This window comes from Rhineura floridana, chromosome 4 (assembly GCF_030035675.1).
Source record: "Rhineura floridana isolate rRhiFlo1 chromosome 4, rRhiFlo1.hap2, whole genome shotgun sequence".
Taxonomy (NCBI): Eukaryota; Metazoa; Chordata; class Lepidosauria; order Squamata; family Rhineuridae; genus Rhineura; species Rhineura floridana.
Genome location: NC_084483.1, coordinates 183,859,620 through 183,873,556, shown reverse-complemented (window position 1 = coordinate 183,873,556; position 13,937 = coordinate 183,859,620). Strand labels below are relative to the sequence as shown.

At 44.3% G+C, this 13,937-nt stretch overlaps 1 protein-coding gene across 4 annotated transcripts in view; it reads right to left on the bottom strand.

Moving 5' to 3' along the window:
* Positions 1–13,937, bottom strand: part of PRKCE (protein kinase C epsilon) — a 472,683-nt gene that overhangs the window by 47,323 nt on the left and 411,423 nt on the right. For all 4 annotated transcript variants that reach the window (XM_061625425.1, XM_061625426.1, XM_061625428.1 and 1 more), the window contains one exon: positions 8,858–9,012. In XM_061625425.1, the coding sequence (XP_061481409.1) occupies positions 8,858–9,012 (155 nt within the window). The remainder of the gene's footprint in view (positions 1–8,857; positions 9,013–13,937) is intronic.

Sequence of the window (13,937 nt, the reverse complement as noted above, 5' to 3'; positions counted from 1 at the left end):
GTAGCAGAGGAACAGGAGGGGTCCAGGGGGCCACTCCATCAGTATCTTTTGGTTCCTCCTTCTTTTGAACATTTCAGCCCTAGGTGGTCATTAGAAGAACTCATATTAAGAATGTGCCTCAGTGTTTGCTTATTTCCTCCTCCCTCCCAAATTACTTTCCTTTTGTGTTGTGTCTTTTTAGATAGCAAGCCAGAGAGAAAAGCCTTCCTGATCTGTAACCTGCTCTAGGAGCCTTTTTTGGCTGAAGAGCGGAATAAAATGTCCGTAAATAAATGAATAATTTTCTGTGCTTTCTAAATCAGGAAGATAATGCAGACTTGTGGTTCCTCACCCTACCTGCAACTCTTTTTGTTAAAAAAATAAATATAACAACCAAAGAATCTAAAATAATTAACACTGTAAACAGGAGATAAATACTGTTTCCATACTTCCTCTCTGCAGCATTAGTTTGCTGTTGTTATCTGTCAGAAAGCACTGGTCCCCTTCCTTCAAACTCTACAGGAAAATGGCTGCCCACTCAAGAATGTAAACTTGGCATGCTTCTTTGCAGTCTCCTACCGTCTCTCTCTTTCTTGTTTTAACAAAAGACCCACACCACGTCAAGGCTCTGCTTATGTGATGCAACGTTGCACAGGTGAACATTCATGAAGGGAAATCCTTGACATTCTTACAGTAAGCATCTTCCACATACAAGGAGACAATGGCTCCAAATAGGCTAGCTGCTGTGATCTGGAAAGGCCCTAGTTCAAATTTCACATCAGCTACAAATTCACTGGGCTAGTTCAGATGTAGTGGTTGAACCATGGTTTGGCCAATGTGTCTGAGTTTCAGGCACATGTGCTCCATTCTTCTGCCTGACATTCTTGTTTGGCATCCAAGTGAACCTCAAGCAGTGGCCACAGCCAAGGTTCCCTGACAGGGTCACCATACTGACACCTGCCTTCCCTTGCTCCCACCCTGAGGATTGAGCTCTGATGGTTACAATTCAGATGGTGTCTGCCATTTTTTTATCCCATAATGCCCTTACATGTTGTGGTGGCCTGCAGCATTGCAGGGAGTAAACAGTGGCTTCCATGCTTTTGTGGTGTTTGGCATTTTGCTCCTTTGAAGAGGGTTCAACATCCTGCTTTGGAGGGAAAATCTAAACCATACTTTGCCTATTCTGATGGAACAACAAACGATGGTTTGCCCTAACTAGGAAATCAAGGAGGGCATGTGTGTGCACTCATGTGCAGCATGGAAGAGAAGAGAAGGAGTGTAGAATGAAAGTCCAGTAAAGCTGTTACCTGAGCCATGGATGGAGTTAAGGACAGAACCACTGCCTCTCCCTCTCCCTCCCAAGCCTTTGAGCTACTGCCCATTCCCCACCCCACTCCATTTACTTCCTGCTCTTCAAGCTGCCCATCTGCAAAGGGACACCTGAGAGCCCCTGGGGACATGAATCAGTTTGGCAGTCAGCCAGCCCAATCTGCACTTTCAAATGCCCTCCTCCTCAGGCAGGAAGTCCCATCTGAGAAAGAGGGGCTTTGAAGAATCCTCTCTACCACACAACCACATTTTGTTGCAGGGATCCAGTTTTTAAAAGCCATTCACACTTGGCCCTAAGTCATCACCAGAACAACAGTGTGTGTCTAGAGGTTAACAGGCTACCAGCACAACCAACCAGGAAAATACAGATGCTAAACTCTCCCAGAAATTATGGCCTGATGCAGATGTAACATATCCTGGTCTGTTAACCACTGTCAAGAGATCAAGAATGCCCCGTGACCTTGCTCAGGTGCTCCCACTCTCTCCTCCGTGAATTCCCCATCCTTTGTTTTCTGCAAACTACCTTCAAACTCTGGCTTTAAGCCAATCTTTGTGGGGTGGTGCCTGTTGCCTTGAAGGAGGCAGTAGCGTGGCCACTCCTGAAAAATAGTCACACTAGACCTAACAGTATTTAACAACTATCATCCCATCACAAATACCCCTTTGTGAGCAAGGTACTTGAGAGGGCCTTGACAGCATCAGTGCAGGCATTTCTAGACAGGGACAGGGGGGGTGCAACCCTTTTGCTCTTGCTAAATCTCTCATCAGCTTCTCATATCATCAACTATGGTATTATCCTGGATCATCTAAGGGAGATGGGTATCAGGGGCACAGTTCTGCAGTGATTCTGGTCTTATCTGCAGGGATGGTTTCAGACAGTAGCACTGGATGAGTGTTTCTTAGCAGCCTGGCTCTTGAGCTATGGGGTGCTGCAGGGTATTTATATTCAACATCTATATGAAGACATGAGAGCAGTCATTAGAAGATTTGGAATGAAATGTCATCAGTATGGTGATGATATCCAGCTCTATTTCTCTGCAACATTTGAATTGGTCCTGGACAGGTGTTTGGATGCCTGTGGTGGGCTGGAAGAGGGCTAATAAACTGAGTCTAAATCCTGGCAAGATGAAGGCTCTATGGGCGAGGGATTCCCAAGTCTGGGGAGTGACAGATCCAGCTCTGTCACTGCAAGTGTCCTTGTTGGCTAGGAATGATTTTACCAGCTTCAGCTGTGAAGACAGCTATGTCTGTTCCTGGATCAGGAACATGCAGTGCAGGATCAGGATAGCTTGACCACGTCAAGGCTGGAATACTGGAATGCACTCTTTGTGAGGCTACTCTTGAAGCTGGTCCAGAGGCTGCAGCTAGTGCAGAATTCAGTGGCTAGACTGCTTGCGGGAGCAAACCACTGCCAGTATATGACACATTCTTTGTGGGATCTGCATTGGGCATCAATCTGCCAGTATATGGCACGTTCATTGTGGGATCTGCACTGGGCATCAATCTGTTACTGGCCAAGTTCAAGGTTTTGGTACTAACATATAAGGTCCTATATAGCTTAGGACCAGATTACTTGAGAGATCGCCTTATTCCTTTATATACCCAGTAGGTCACTGTTCTGCAGGAGAATTTCTCCTTCAAGTCCCTCAAATATCAGAAGCCAGCTGCACAGCAACTTGAAGGGAGGCTTTCACTGTGGCTGCCCTGTTCCATGGAACAACAAGGAGAACTCTACAGGCAGTGTGAAAAAGCAATGGGTGGTACACTGCAACAGGATGGGCTTTGATATAACAACGTATCTTTCTTTGAAAATATTTACGTGAACCAAGAATGGGACTTTTGTTTTCATCACAACCACGGGGATCAGATAAGGCCACCCTTGCATTCCATTTTGTGTTTTCACGAAAAAGAATGTCAGACCTGCAATGGTGACATGAACTCAGAGGTGAAGCCCTTTTGCTAAACTGCCAGTGAACCGACCTTTTGAGCTGTGGGTAAAATGAGGATACAACTGGACACCAAAAGCCAACAGCACCACAAGACATAGAAAAGACCTCTGTTAAAATGTGACTAGGGATGGGTGAATCTGCCAAGTTCAGTTTCTCATGTTTCTATCTAAAGTCCAGTTCCCCACATTTAGGCAGCGATTTGCATTTTTTAAAAAAAGTCCTCATGAAAATTCATTAGCATTTTAGTGCAAATTTCTCCCACTATTTGGATGCAATTTCCCCTACTATACACATTTTTGCAATCCAGTTTTCCCTAAAATAATGCATTTTTGTAAATTATTTTCATTTGTGTATGCATCTTTATGGGCACTTCTGTTCACGACTTGGTTGGAGAAAAACAGATAAAGGAAGGCTCCAGTGAGCTGCCATACATGGTTGGTGAGCTGCAAGAAACAGTCCACAGATCTCAGAAGATCCAATCACAGAGCCCACACATTATGCTGGCTCCTGAGGTCTGCCTCATACAGCAAATTAGCTGGTGTAACGACACAGATGATAGTCTACATTGTGAGAGGGGAGGGGGGCAAGCGAACCAGCCCCGTTACTTGTTAACTTCTTTCTTCCCCTCCCCCAACTGTCTCCATTAAACAGTCCTTTTAAGATTTGGAACTTTAATTGGGTTAGCCAGCTCTCTCTACTGAACAGAGTGCTAAGGCCTCAGACTAGGGATGGATGAATCCATCAATATTGGTTTGTCTTAATTTCTTATTTTTCTAGTCATAAGTCCAGTTCTCTCCATTCCCATATCAGTTTGCAATTTTTTAAAAAAAGTTAGCATAAACATTCAGATACATATTTCAGCGCACTTCATCTTTTCATGCAATTTTGCATGCAAAGGCTGGATGACAGGGTACAAATGGCAAAAGACATGCTGTGAAGCTCATTGGGCATGAGTAAAACAATGTAACAATGCCTACTGTGTGGTACTGAGGGTGGCGAGGAAGGCCTATTTCTCTGCCTCCATCGCATCCTCAAGTAGCCGTCCAATGGAGTATTTTTATATTGTCCGGGGTCTACTGACATCAACTCCAGGAAACTGAATTTTAGACCCTTTGGAGGCCCACTGTGAATAGTTTGCAAGGCTCTTGGAGGGTAAAGTTGCTCGCCTCTGTAGCAATCTTGATGCCCCATCCACATCTACTATAGTCCCCAGTAGGGATGGAGAAATCTTTCAATTTCAATTCTCTCTGTTTCTCATTTTTCCCATCTTAAATTCAGTTCTCCACATTTCTGCAGCAATTTGCTATTTTTTTAAAAAAAAATCCTCATGAAAATTCTCAAGCATTTTAGTGCGAATTACTCCTAATAAACACATTTTTGTAGGCAGTTTTGACGGATGCACAAGCCATTTCTAGTTATATAATGCATTTTTTCATGTTATTTTCATGCATATATTCATTTTTATGCCCACTTTCCCCTAATATATGCACTTTTGTAAACATTGGTTGGTGAACTGCATTGCAAAATTCAAATAAGTGCGAATTTCGAAGGATGGCTGCGTTTTGGTCCTCATATTGTTTTGTAAAGTGCAAATTTGATTCGGCTTGAAATGCAAACTGAATCAAAATTCTCCCCCATCCCTAGTCCCCAGTGAGGTGTCCAGTGCAACGTCTGTTGCAACTTTTTGGGATCACTTTCAGTTGATGCTGCCTGATGATATGGGCAAAGTGCTTGTGACGATGCAGCCAGCAGTGTGCCCTCTCGAGCCTTGCCCTTCTTGGTTTATTAACGCTTGCCGTTGGGGGTATCACTGAGTGGATCCAGGGTGTGGTAATGCATCTTTGTGGGATAGAGTAGTCCCACCCGCCCTGAAAGAGGCAGTGATCCAACCGCTCCTGAAGAAGTCCACCCTGGACCCATCGGTTTGTGACAACTACCACCTGGTCACAAATACCCCCTTTTAAGGGACGGTGATTGAGCGGGTTGTGGCACAGCAATTGCAAGTACGCTTGGATGAAACAGATTATCTTGACCCATTCCAATCTGGGTTCAGCCCTATTTATGGGACTGAGTCACCCTTGGTTGCCCTGATGGATGACCTTTATTGTGAGAATGACAGCAGAAGTGCGACCCTGTTACTCTTACTTGATCTCTCAGCAGCTTTTGATACCATTGACCATGGCATCCTTCTGGGCCGACTAGTGAGCTGGTATTGGCAACACTGTTTTATAGTGGTTCTGATGTTATCTCCAGGGTCATTTTCAGAGAATAGCATTGGGCATTGTCTTTCGGCCCCCTGGCAGTTGTGCTGTGGGGTGACGCAGGGTACCACATTGTTCCTCATGTTGTTTAACATCTATATGAAGCCCTTGGGAGATTTGGGGCAAGGTATCAGCAGTACTCTGACAATAAAAGTAAATGTACTGCCTTCAAGTAGATTCCGACTTATGGCGACCCTACGAATAGGGTTTTCATGAGGCTGAGAGGCAGTGACTGGCCCAAGGTCACCCAGTGAGCTTCATGGCTATGTGGGGATTCCAGCACTTTAGTGTGAATTTCTCCTAATAACCACATTTTTGTAGGGAGCTTTAAGTAATGTACACGTTTGCAAGCTATTTCTCGTCATATAATGCATTTGTGTATGTTATTTTCACTCGTATATTTATTTTTATGCACAATTTCCCCTAATATACACATTTTTATATACATTGATTGGTCGGTTGGCAAACTGTATTACAAAATTTGAATAAGTGAGAATTTTGAAGGATGGCTGTGTTTCACTTCTCATTTTGTTTTGGAAATTGCGACTTTGATAGATTTGACATCAAATGTGAATTGAAATTCTCGCCTGTCCATAGTAGGTGGGTCCCAAGTCCAGATAATTGGTCAATTGACTGCTTTGGATGGGGTCGTACTCCCTCTGAAAGAGCAGGTTTGTAGTCTGGGGGTGCTCCTGGATCCGCCTTTGTCACTAGAGGCTAAGGTGACCTCCGCGGCTAGGAGTGCCTTTTACCAGCTTCAGCTGGTAAGACAGCTATGGCTGTTTCTGGACCAGGATAGTCTGACCACTGTTGTCCATGCACTGCTAACCTCCAGGTTGGATTACTGTAATGCTTTCTATGTGGTCCTGCCCTTGAGGCAAAATGTAGCGTGACTGCTCACTTGGGCAGGATATCGCCAACATGTTACTTGGCTGCTGAAAGAATTGCACTGGCTGTCCATTAGCTGCTGGGACATGTTCAAGGTGCTGGTTTTGGTATACAGCTTGAGACCAGGCTATCTGAAAGACTGTCTTACCTCTTATATACTTAGTTGGTCACTGCGCTCTGCAGGTGAAGACTCCTGCAGATACCACCTTATTGGGAGATAAGTTCTGCACAACTTAGGATATTGTGGCACCAACCCTTTGGAATTCCCTCTCCTTAAATATTAACAGGTGCCACCTCTGTTATCTTTTTGGTGCCTACTGAAGACCTTCCTTTTTCAACAAGCCTTTTACGTAGAGACATTATCCCAGTCTGTATATGCTTTGATTTGCTTTTCAAGTTTTTTTAAAAGATCTTTAAAAATATGTTTTTAAGATGATTTCTTTGTAAAATGTTTTTAAGATGATTTCTTTGTAAAAAAAGTTTTGTTGCAATTTTTTTTACTTTGTTCTTGTTGCATTGTTCTTGTATTTGCATTGTATTTTTACTGTATATTTTTTACTGGTTATTTTTTATGTAATTATTTTTTGGTAATCTGTTTTAATATGTTGTTCACCACTTTGGGGGCCTTTTGTCCAAAAAGTGGTATATAAATAAACTATAAACTAAACTAAAACTAAACTAAGATGTTTTAAGACATCTTTAGTTTTTGCCCTTTGTTTACCACCCTGGGCTCCTTTGGGAGGAAGGGCAGGATAGAAATTAAATAAATACAGAAATAAAATTTATGTAATATACACATTTTTCCTATTTGGCTGACAGAGTCAAAGACCTTATACAGGCAGCCTGGACAATGGAGCCCAAGAGCTGGCAAAAACCTGATACATGTGGTTATTTGTATTATGACATTAAACTGTTATCTTGAGGGACAAATGATGCATGACACCATTTTTCTAACAATAAAGATCAGTCAGGAGACTGGAATCCTAACTGGAGGACCTGGGATAGGCAGTCTGCTGAAGCCCTTGTTTTCCTGCTCAAACTCCACCCCCCAGATGCTTTTCTCTATGCAGGATAAAAGGTATGGGGGCTTAAGATTCACATGGCTGCTTTTCATTAAAAAAGAAAATGTTGGTGGAAAGTTACACATGACTATGAGTAGCATGTTGTTTGGCTTGAAAATCCTTTTTCTAGAGCAATCTCTTTGATGTTTATTGCTGCAATCCAGAAAAGTGCAAGTGGAAATCTCTGTGTGCAACATGGCTTAATTTTCCATTTCTGAGCAGGAAATGCCAAGCACTTTTTGCACAATGCACACCTTATACAGCAAGTGCCTTTGCCACATAAATACTGGTGTCTGCAGTGGCAAGAACTGTGGAGTGCAACTTGGAAAAATTTCCTTGCAGACAGAATGGACAGGGCTAGACAGCCACATCCAGGTCAGATTCCTGCGTGCTTACAAACACGCATTTTTTTTCCTGCTTCATGTTTTCTGGCACTCATCGTTCTGATCACTGGCGTATCTGCAGCAAACCCCCTTACCATGTGAAGTATGAATAGTGCTTTGTGGACTGCACCCTTCGAGTACTTCATGAAAGAAAAGTGATCCTATAGCCAACTTCCCTAACTGCAGTCCATTCTGTATACTCCTGCCAAGATTTATCTGAAGTTGTGAAAAGCTGCCAATTTTGGGGTTTTTTTGTTTTCTTGAAAAGGGAGAAGAAGGAGAGGAAGGGTGAAGCGACAAGATAAAGACCTTCATAAACATAGAGATAGTAGGTGAAATTTTCTCAAGTGGTTCCACATTTCTAATAATAAATATTTATCCCCGAGTGCATTCTTCACGGCATAACGAAAGATTAGCAATTCGGCTTTTGTTATTGTTCGGCTGGTGATCCGATGCGGTAAGAAGCAAATTCAAATTGTCTGCAAAAAGAGGTGCTTCCTGTTTAGCGGCTGAGCTTTTGCCCTAGTAGTAAAGAGGGAAGGGCATCATGCACAAAGGGTCACAAAACGATTATCCCAGCTCTATCAGACTGGAGACAACTAGGACAAACAAACTCAGGAAGTGGCAGGGAGTTCAAAAATGAGAGGAAATCTATGGCAGTGGGAGAAAACTGAAGAGATTGCGCTGATTGACAACCCAAGTCAACTCTGGGTCACAGTGTGCCAAGCATTTCAAAAAAGCACTGCTTGTCTTATAATACAAAACTGGCACCCACATCTGGCGGATGGCTGCAGAAACGGTTCAGATGTTAACATTCGGAATGACAAGCAGCCTTCTCCCCCCCACCCCATCCCCCAAAAGAGAAGGAAAGCAAAAAAGAAAAAAAAAGTTCTATGTAAGCAAGCAGAAACAAACAGCCAATCCGGTTGCTAAGAGACATTGGCCTTCAGCCAAAATCAAACCAAGAGCCTGAAGAATTCTTTATTTCAGACCCGCAAAGGAAGTACCTGTAGATGACGCCATGTTGATGGAGAAACATGAGTGCTGATGTGACTTCTGCTGCATAGAAGCGGGAGCGAGGCTCGTCAAATTTGCGCGAGCGCTGAATCTGAAACATTAGGTCTCCTCCATTGACATATTCCATGACGAAAAATAGGCGGTCCTGAAAGTCATGAAAATAGTGCTATTTAGCTGATCGCACAAAGACACTGCTGTATGTATGTGGCACATTAGGAAAGTAGGCTTTGCATCCAAAAATGGAAGAAAAACCTGCAAATTTTGAACAATTTGGAGAGGGAAGGGGTCAACAACTGAATGCCTGGGTTTAGTTAATGAGGAACAGAAATTCTTTGGACCCAAAGCTCAATGAAAGAAAGTTGGAAAAATGATGGATGTTTATTTAGAATTATTGCATTTATTTATGACTTTTCAAAGAAGCATTTACCAGACATGCAATCTCCCAGGAGCATTTGCCTAAGCCTCTTGAAGCCACATGGTGTTTTCTTGCAGCATGACAAGCCATTCATGTGAAGATGATTGCCATGAGCCAAAAGGGAGTGTTCACATACCATTGCAAAACTATCTACATCTGCAGATTTTTTTCAGGGTGGTGGAGTGAATCACACTTTCACACCAACAAAACCCACGAGCAGATAGAAAAGCCACTTGAAATTCTCATTTGTGGTGAGCTTTTCATTTTACGCTGATACAGTAATGTTCGGGGTGTGTGTGTCTGGAGTAATCAAACATAGGTTCTTCCCTCTTTGAATCACCACAACAGCTTGCCGGAAGAGGAAGTTGTTGCACTACTAGTCTGAGCTGCTCTTAGGTGCCACCACTACACTTGACCAGAAAGTGGTACTGTATATTCTAATTAGGCTGTAATCAGATGACACAAGGGGAACAAATAGGATTCCACCTGGACCTTTAAAGCCACAGACACTTGCCTGGCTCCTCAGTGAGAGTGGAGCTGGAGGGAAGACTGATATTCTCAAAGACAGTCCAAACTTAATCACCTTCTTATAAACTTGCCTGCTCAGTGCTTTCTTTTTCCCGGACGGATACCCTGACAGGTACCATGTGTTGCACTTGTTTTGCATGGCACTTCAGACCAATGTTTAGGTGGGTTTCAGGTGAAGTAGAAACAGTCCTGTTTAGAGGAAGAGCCGCAGCTCAGTGGCAGAACGCATGATTTGCATGCAAAAAGCCCAGGCTCAATCTCTGGTATCTCAAGGTAGGGCTGGAAAAAATCCTGTCTGAAACCCAGGAGAGCTGCTACCAATCACTGTAGACAGTACTGAGCTAGATGGGCCAGTGGTCTGATTTGTATGTTCCTGAGCATGGCATGGATGCACATGGGGAAGCTACCACATGCTCTCTAGTTCTGTAGCATCGACTGTGCATTCTACATCTGGGTTGTTGCTTTGATTTCTTGGGTCACGAGACCTGCCAGGCTTCCTCACTTGACTTCCTGTGCTATGCCCTCTGTCCAAATCCTTCCCCTTGCTGCTCTTTACCTTAACTGCGTGTGCACATAAGTATCTAACTGCTTTCTTCCCTGCCCTTTAATGCATTGAGCTGATCATTGAACTGCTGCCCTCCACCTTGTTCAAAGACAAATAGAAATGAAGTGGGCCTGCAGCAAAGAATTCCATTGTAGAATGCCACTGTCCTGTGTTCCAGCCAGCCATGTTTTATTTTAAGACATGCCATTCCATTCCCCGTTCCACCTGGGTTTCCACTCTTCTCTGCTAAAGGCAGCACGAGCCAGTGTGGCGTAGTAGTTGGACTAAGATATGGGAATCCTGGATTCAAATCCTCTCCCAGGCATGAAACTCATTGGGTGACCTTGAGCCAGTCAGCGTCTCTTAGCAGGGCCGGCACCAGCCTGCTCCAGGCCTCAGCACCTGCCCATGCATCCCACCTACCTCTCACGTCATCTCAGGTGAATGATGTGTGCATGTAGTGTGCATGCCTGACATTAACCAAGATGGTGGCGGGGGTGTCAGCCCCTTAGGAAAACCCCTGCTGTCATCTTGACTGATGGCAGGCATGTGCATACAGCACGCATGGCATTCACAGGGAAGGGAGAGGTAGGTGGGCCATGCATGCGGTTTTGTTGAAGCCCGCACTGTCTGTATTGGGGGTGCGTGCCTGGGAGCTCCCTCTCTGCAATCCACAGGAGCACTACCCTCCCACCCTGAGGGTCCTTTAGGGGCCCCTCTGGGCTGTAGGGGCCATTGGCAAGGGCCCGACCTGGCCACCCTCTGGTACCAGGCCTGTCACTCAGCCTCACCTACTTCACCAATTTCTTGTAAGGATAAAATGGGGAGGGAGATACCCCTGTATGCCACCTTGAGCTCCTTGGAAGAAAGGTGGGATATAAATGTAATGAATAAATGATTAAACCTTGGGGTTTGCTCAAACTCACTGATACAGCTCTCTTGCATGTGGATGGTGCTGCTTTGGCTACATAGTGTTTGGCACTCACCTTGTAACATTAGAAATAAAATGATACAGGAGGGTTGTAAAGAGGCAGGATAGGTAAGTCAGCGGGGAAGAGCCACGGGGGGTGGACTTAAGCAAGGATGGGGCTTATTATGCAAAATCAAACCTGGGTTTGCCATGGAGGCAGCATATGTCAATCACAGAGTGTCTGTATGATACACGTTTGGTGCATTCACGCTTTACATGTTTAAGTGTATGCTCAAAACCAACACCTAAAAAATGCAATGCACAGGGAGATTCTGTGAGTGATGGTGTTCTACTCTTGGACAATTCTGCAGTTTAAGTTATGGCGCCTAAGTTCAATGCAGTTAAGCAGCTTTCATGTGCGACTCTGAAGCTGGAGTTTCAATTTTCTACATAAAAAATGAAAATGAAAAATCTGACCAAAGAATATACATCTTTTAAAAATGATTCTGTTCTGCCTTCTATACGTTTGGAATCTAAAAAACTTGAGAGGCAGTTGTGGAAGTACCCTTGATACCACTGAAATCAAAGGATTAAAAACACGAATGATAACTAGCTGCAGGATTGAAGCTGAAGGATATTATCCAGAGCCCTGAGCAGGCAGGGGCTTCTCACTCTTTCTTGGGGGAGGGGGGAATTGCTCTCTGCATTCACGTGCATGTTCCTTGGCCTACGAAATTAGAGCCACAAAGTCATGGCCTACGAGTGTTTAACAGAAGCGAACAGGAGTTCCCTTGTGGGTGGGAGAGTTCTGGACAGTGAGCACATCAGAGTCCCCACACCAGCTGGATCAGGGCCAGTCTCAAGATATCTGGGAGGAATGCTGAGGAGGAGATTTGGATGAATACAGTCAGCTGTCAGATAAGTAGAGCCTAAGGCATGGAAGCACAGAGCCCATGGTAATGAGACAGGTTTATAATGGACTAGAGGCCTGCTGCCAAAGGTTTGGATAACTATTTAAAATCTGTATGTGAAATTCAATCTCTTTGTCTCTGCCCATTTTCTACAAGTTTCCTCTTCCTTTCATGTTCTCCCCTTTGGCTCTTCCCTCTTGCCTCCATTCTTGTCTGTCATTAAGTGTTCCAACCCTCGTCTTCACCTTGCTTCCTTGAGTTGACTTTCTTCTAACATCTATGGCTGCTTCTTTCCTAGACCTCTGACACCGCCTTGTCTGATCCCTATTTGCCTGCCTTTGGTAGGATATCAGCAGCTCAGCCAATGACAGACAGACGATCTATTCTTCTTCAATGTAAGGGCAGTTCAGCCAATCAGAATCAATACAGGTCAGGCCTATACCACTTCTGATCCAGCAAGCTGTATGCAGCTCACTGGGGGCTCAATAATAATCCTCCTGCTTTTGCTACCTGCCTGGGACTGCCAAAATAGAAGAAACAGCAAACTCAGGAGGGTTGTCAAGCATGAGTGGGCCACAATACATGGCTGATAATAAGGAGCTGATTAGGCTTGGTGGAAGCGACAGACAGGCTTTCCAGGCTATTTGTAATGCAAATACTTTTTGTTTCCTTGTCTTTGAAACAGTAGAAACAAAAGGAAAATAGTTTTGAAACAACTAATTACGGTTCAAGACACATTAGCTTACTTTACAGAAAACATTTTCTTGCTCTCATTTTAGAAATGCCAAAAAGGGGATTAGGGTGCAATCCAACTCATATTTCCCCTGGGCTGGGTGGAGTTGGATGCAGCAAATCCCCGGCTGAGCTGGTAGGCTCCTGGCGCTGCCAGCGTCCACTGGGCTCTGCCAGAAGCAGCCTTCCACTGTGGCACTGCCAAGACCCTGCCAGCGCTGCCAGGGGTCTGCCGGAGATTGCCAGCCCAGTGGACGGAGAGCTAGAGGAAGCCCCTAAAATGGGGTGTTCTGGCAGTGTGGTGGGGAGGAGCCACGAGGGGGGGACTTATGTAACTTCCAAGCCCCCCTCGAAGCACTCCCCCAGGGCCTGATCCCCATGATCATTCTGCCAGATAACAGGCCAGTGCAGTAGAAAAATTACAATGGTGGCCAGCGGGGACCGCTTACTCCCCGGTAGGCCTGTTCATGGGACCCGGCTCTTCCTGTCTAGCTCCCTTTCGCAGCTCCCAACTGAGCTGGCACTCAGCCAGGCCAGCAGCTCCCGAGCAGCAAGTGGATGCCGTTGAGTTTTCCGCCCCCTCCGCTGGCTTCCCATCATTTGGATCGCTCTGCCCATCTTCAATTATTTTGTTTGTGAATTTTCTTCTTATTTCAGCTTATGTTCTTCAGGAGTTCCCAGGACTGCTTGGAGCTCACAGTATGTGTCCCAAAAACTAATCACAGTTTAAATCTTAAATTATACTGGAACATATAATATTGGGTGGTCAAATTAATAAATTAATAAAATATATAATGTTTGAGTGATCACAAAGCCAAACATTGTTAACTCCTCTGCAGACAAACAATTTTGGAAGGAATGGGTAGATGGGACGCTGCCTTATACCGAGTTAGACCATTTATTTATTTATTTATTTTATTTATTGCACTTGTATACGGCCCCACAGCCGAAGCTCTCTGGGCGGTTTACAGCAATCAAAAACATTAAAACAAATATACAATTTAAAAACATATTTTAAAAACAATTTAAA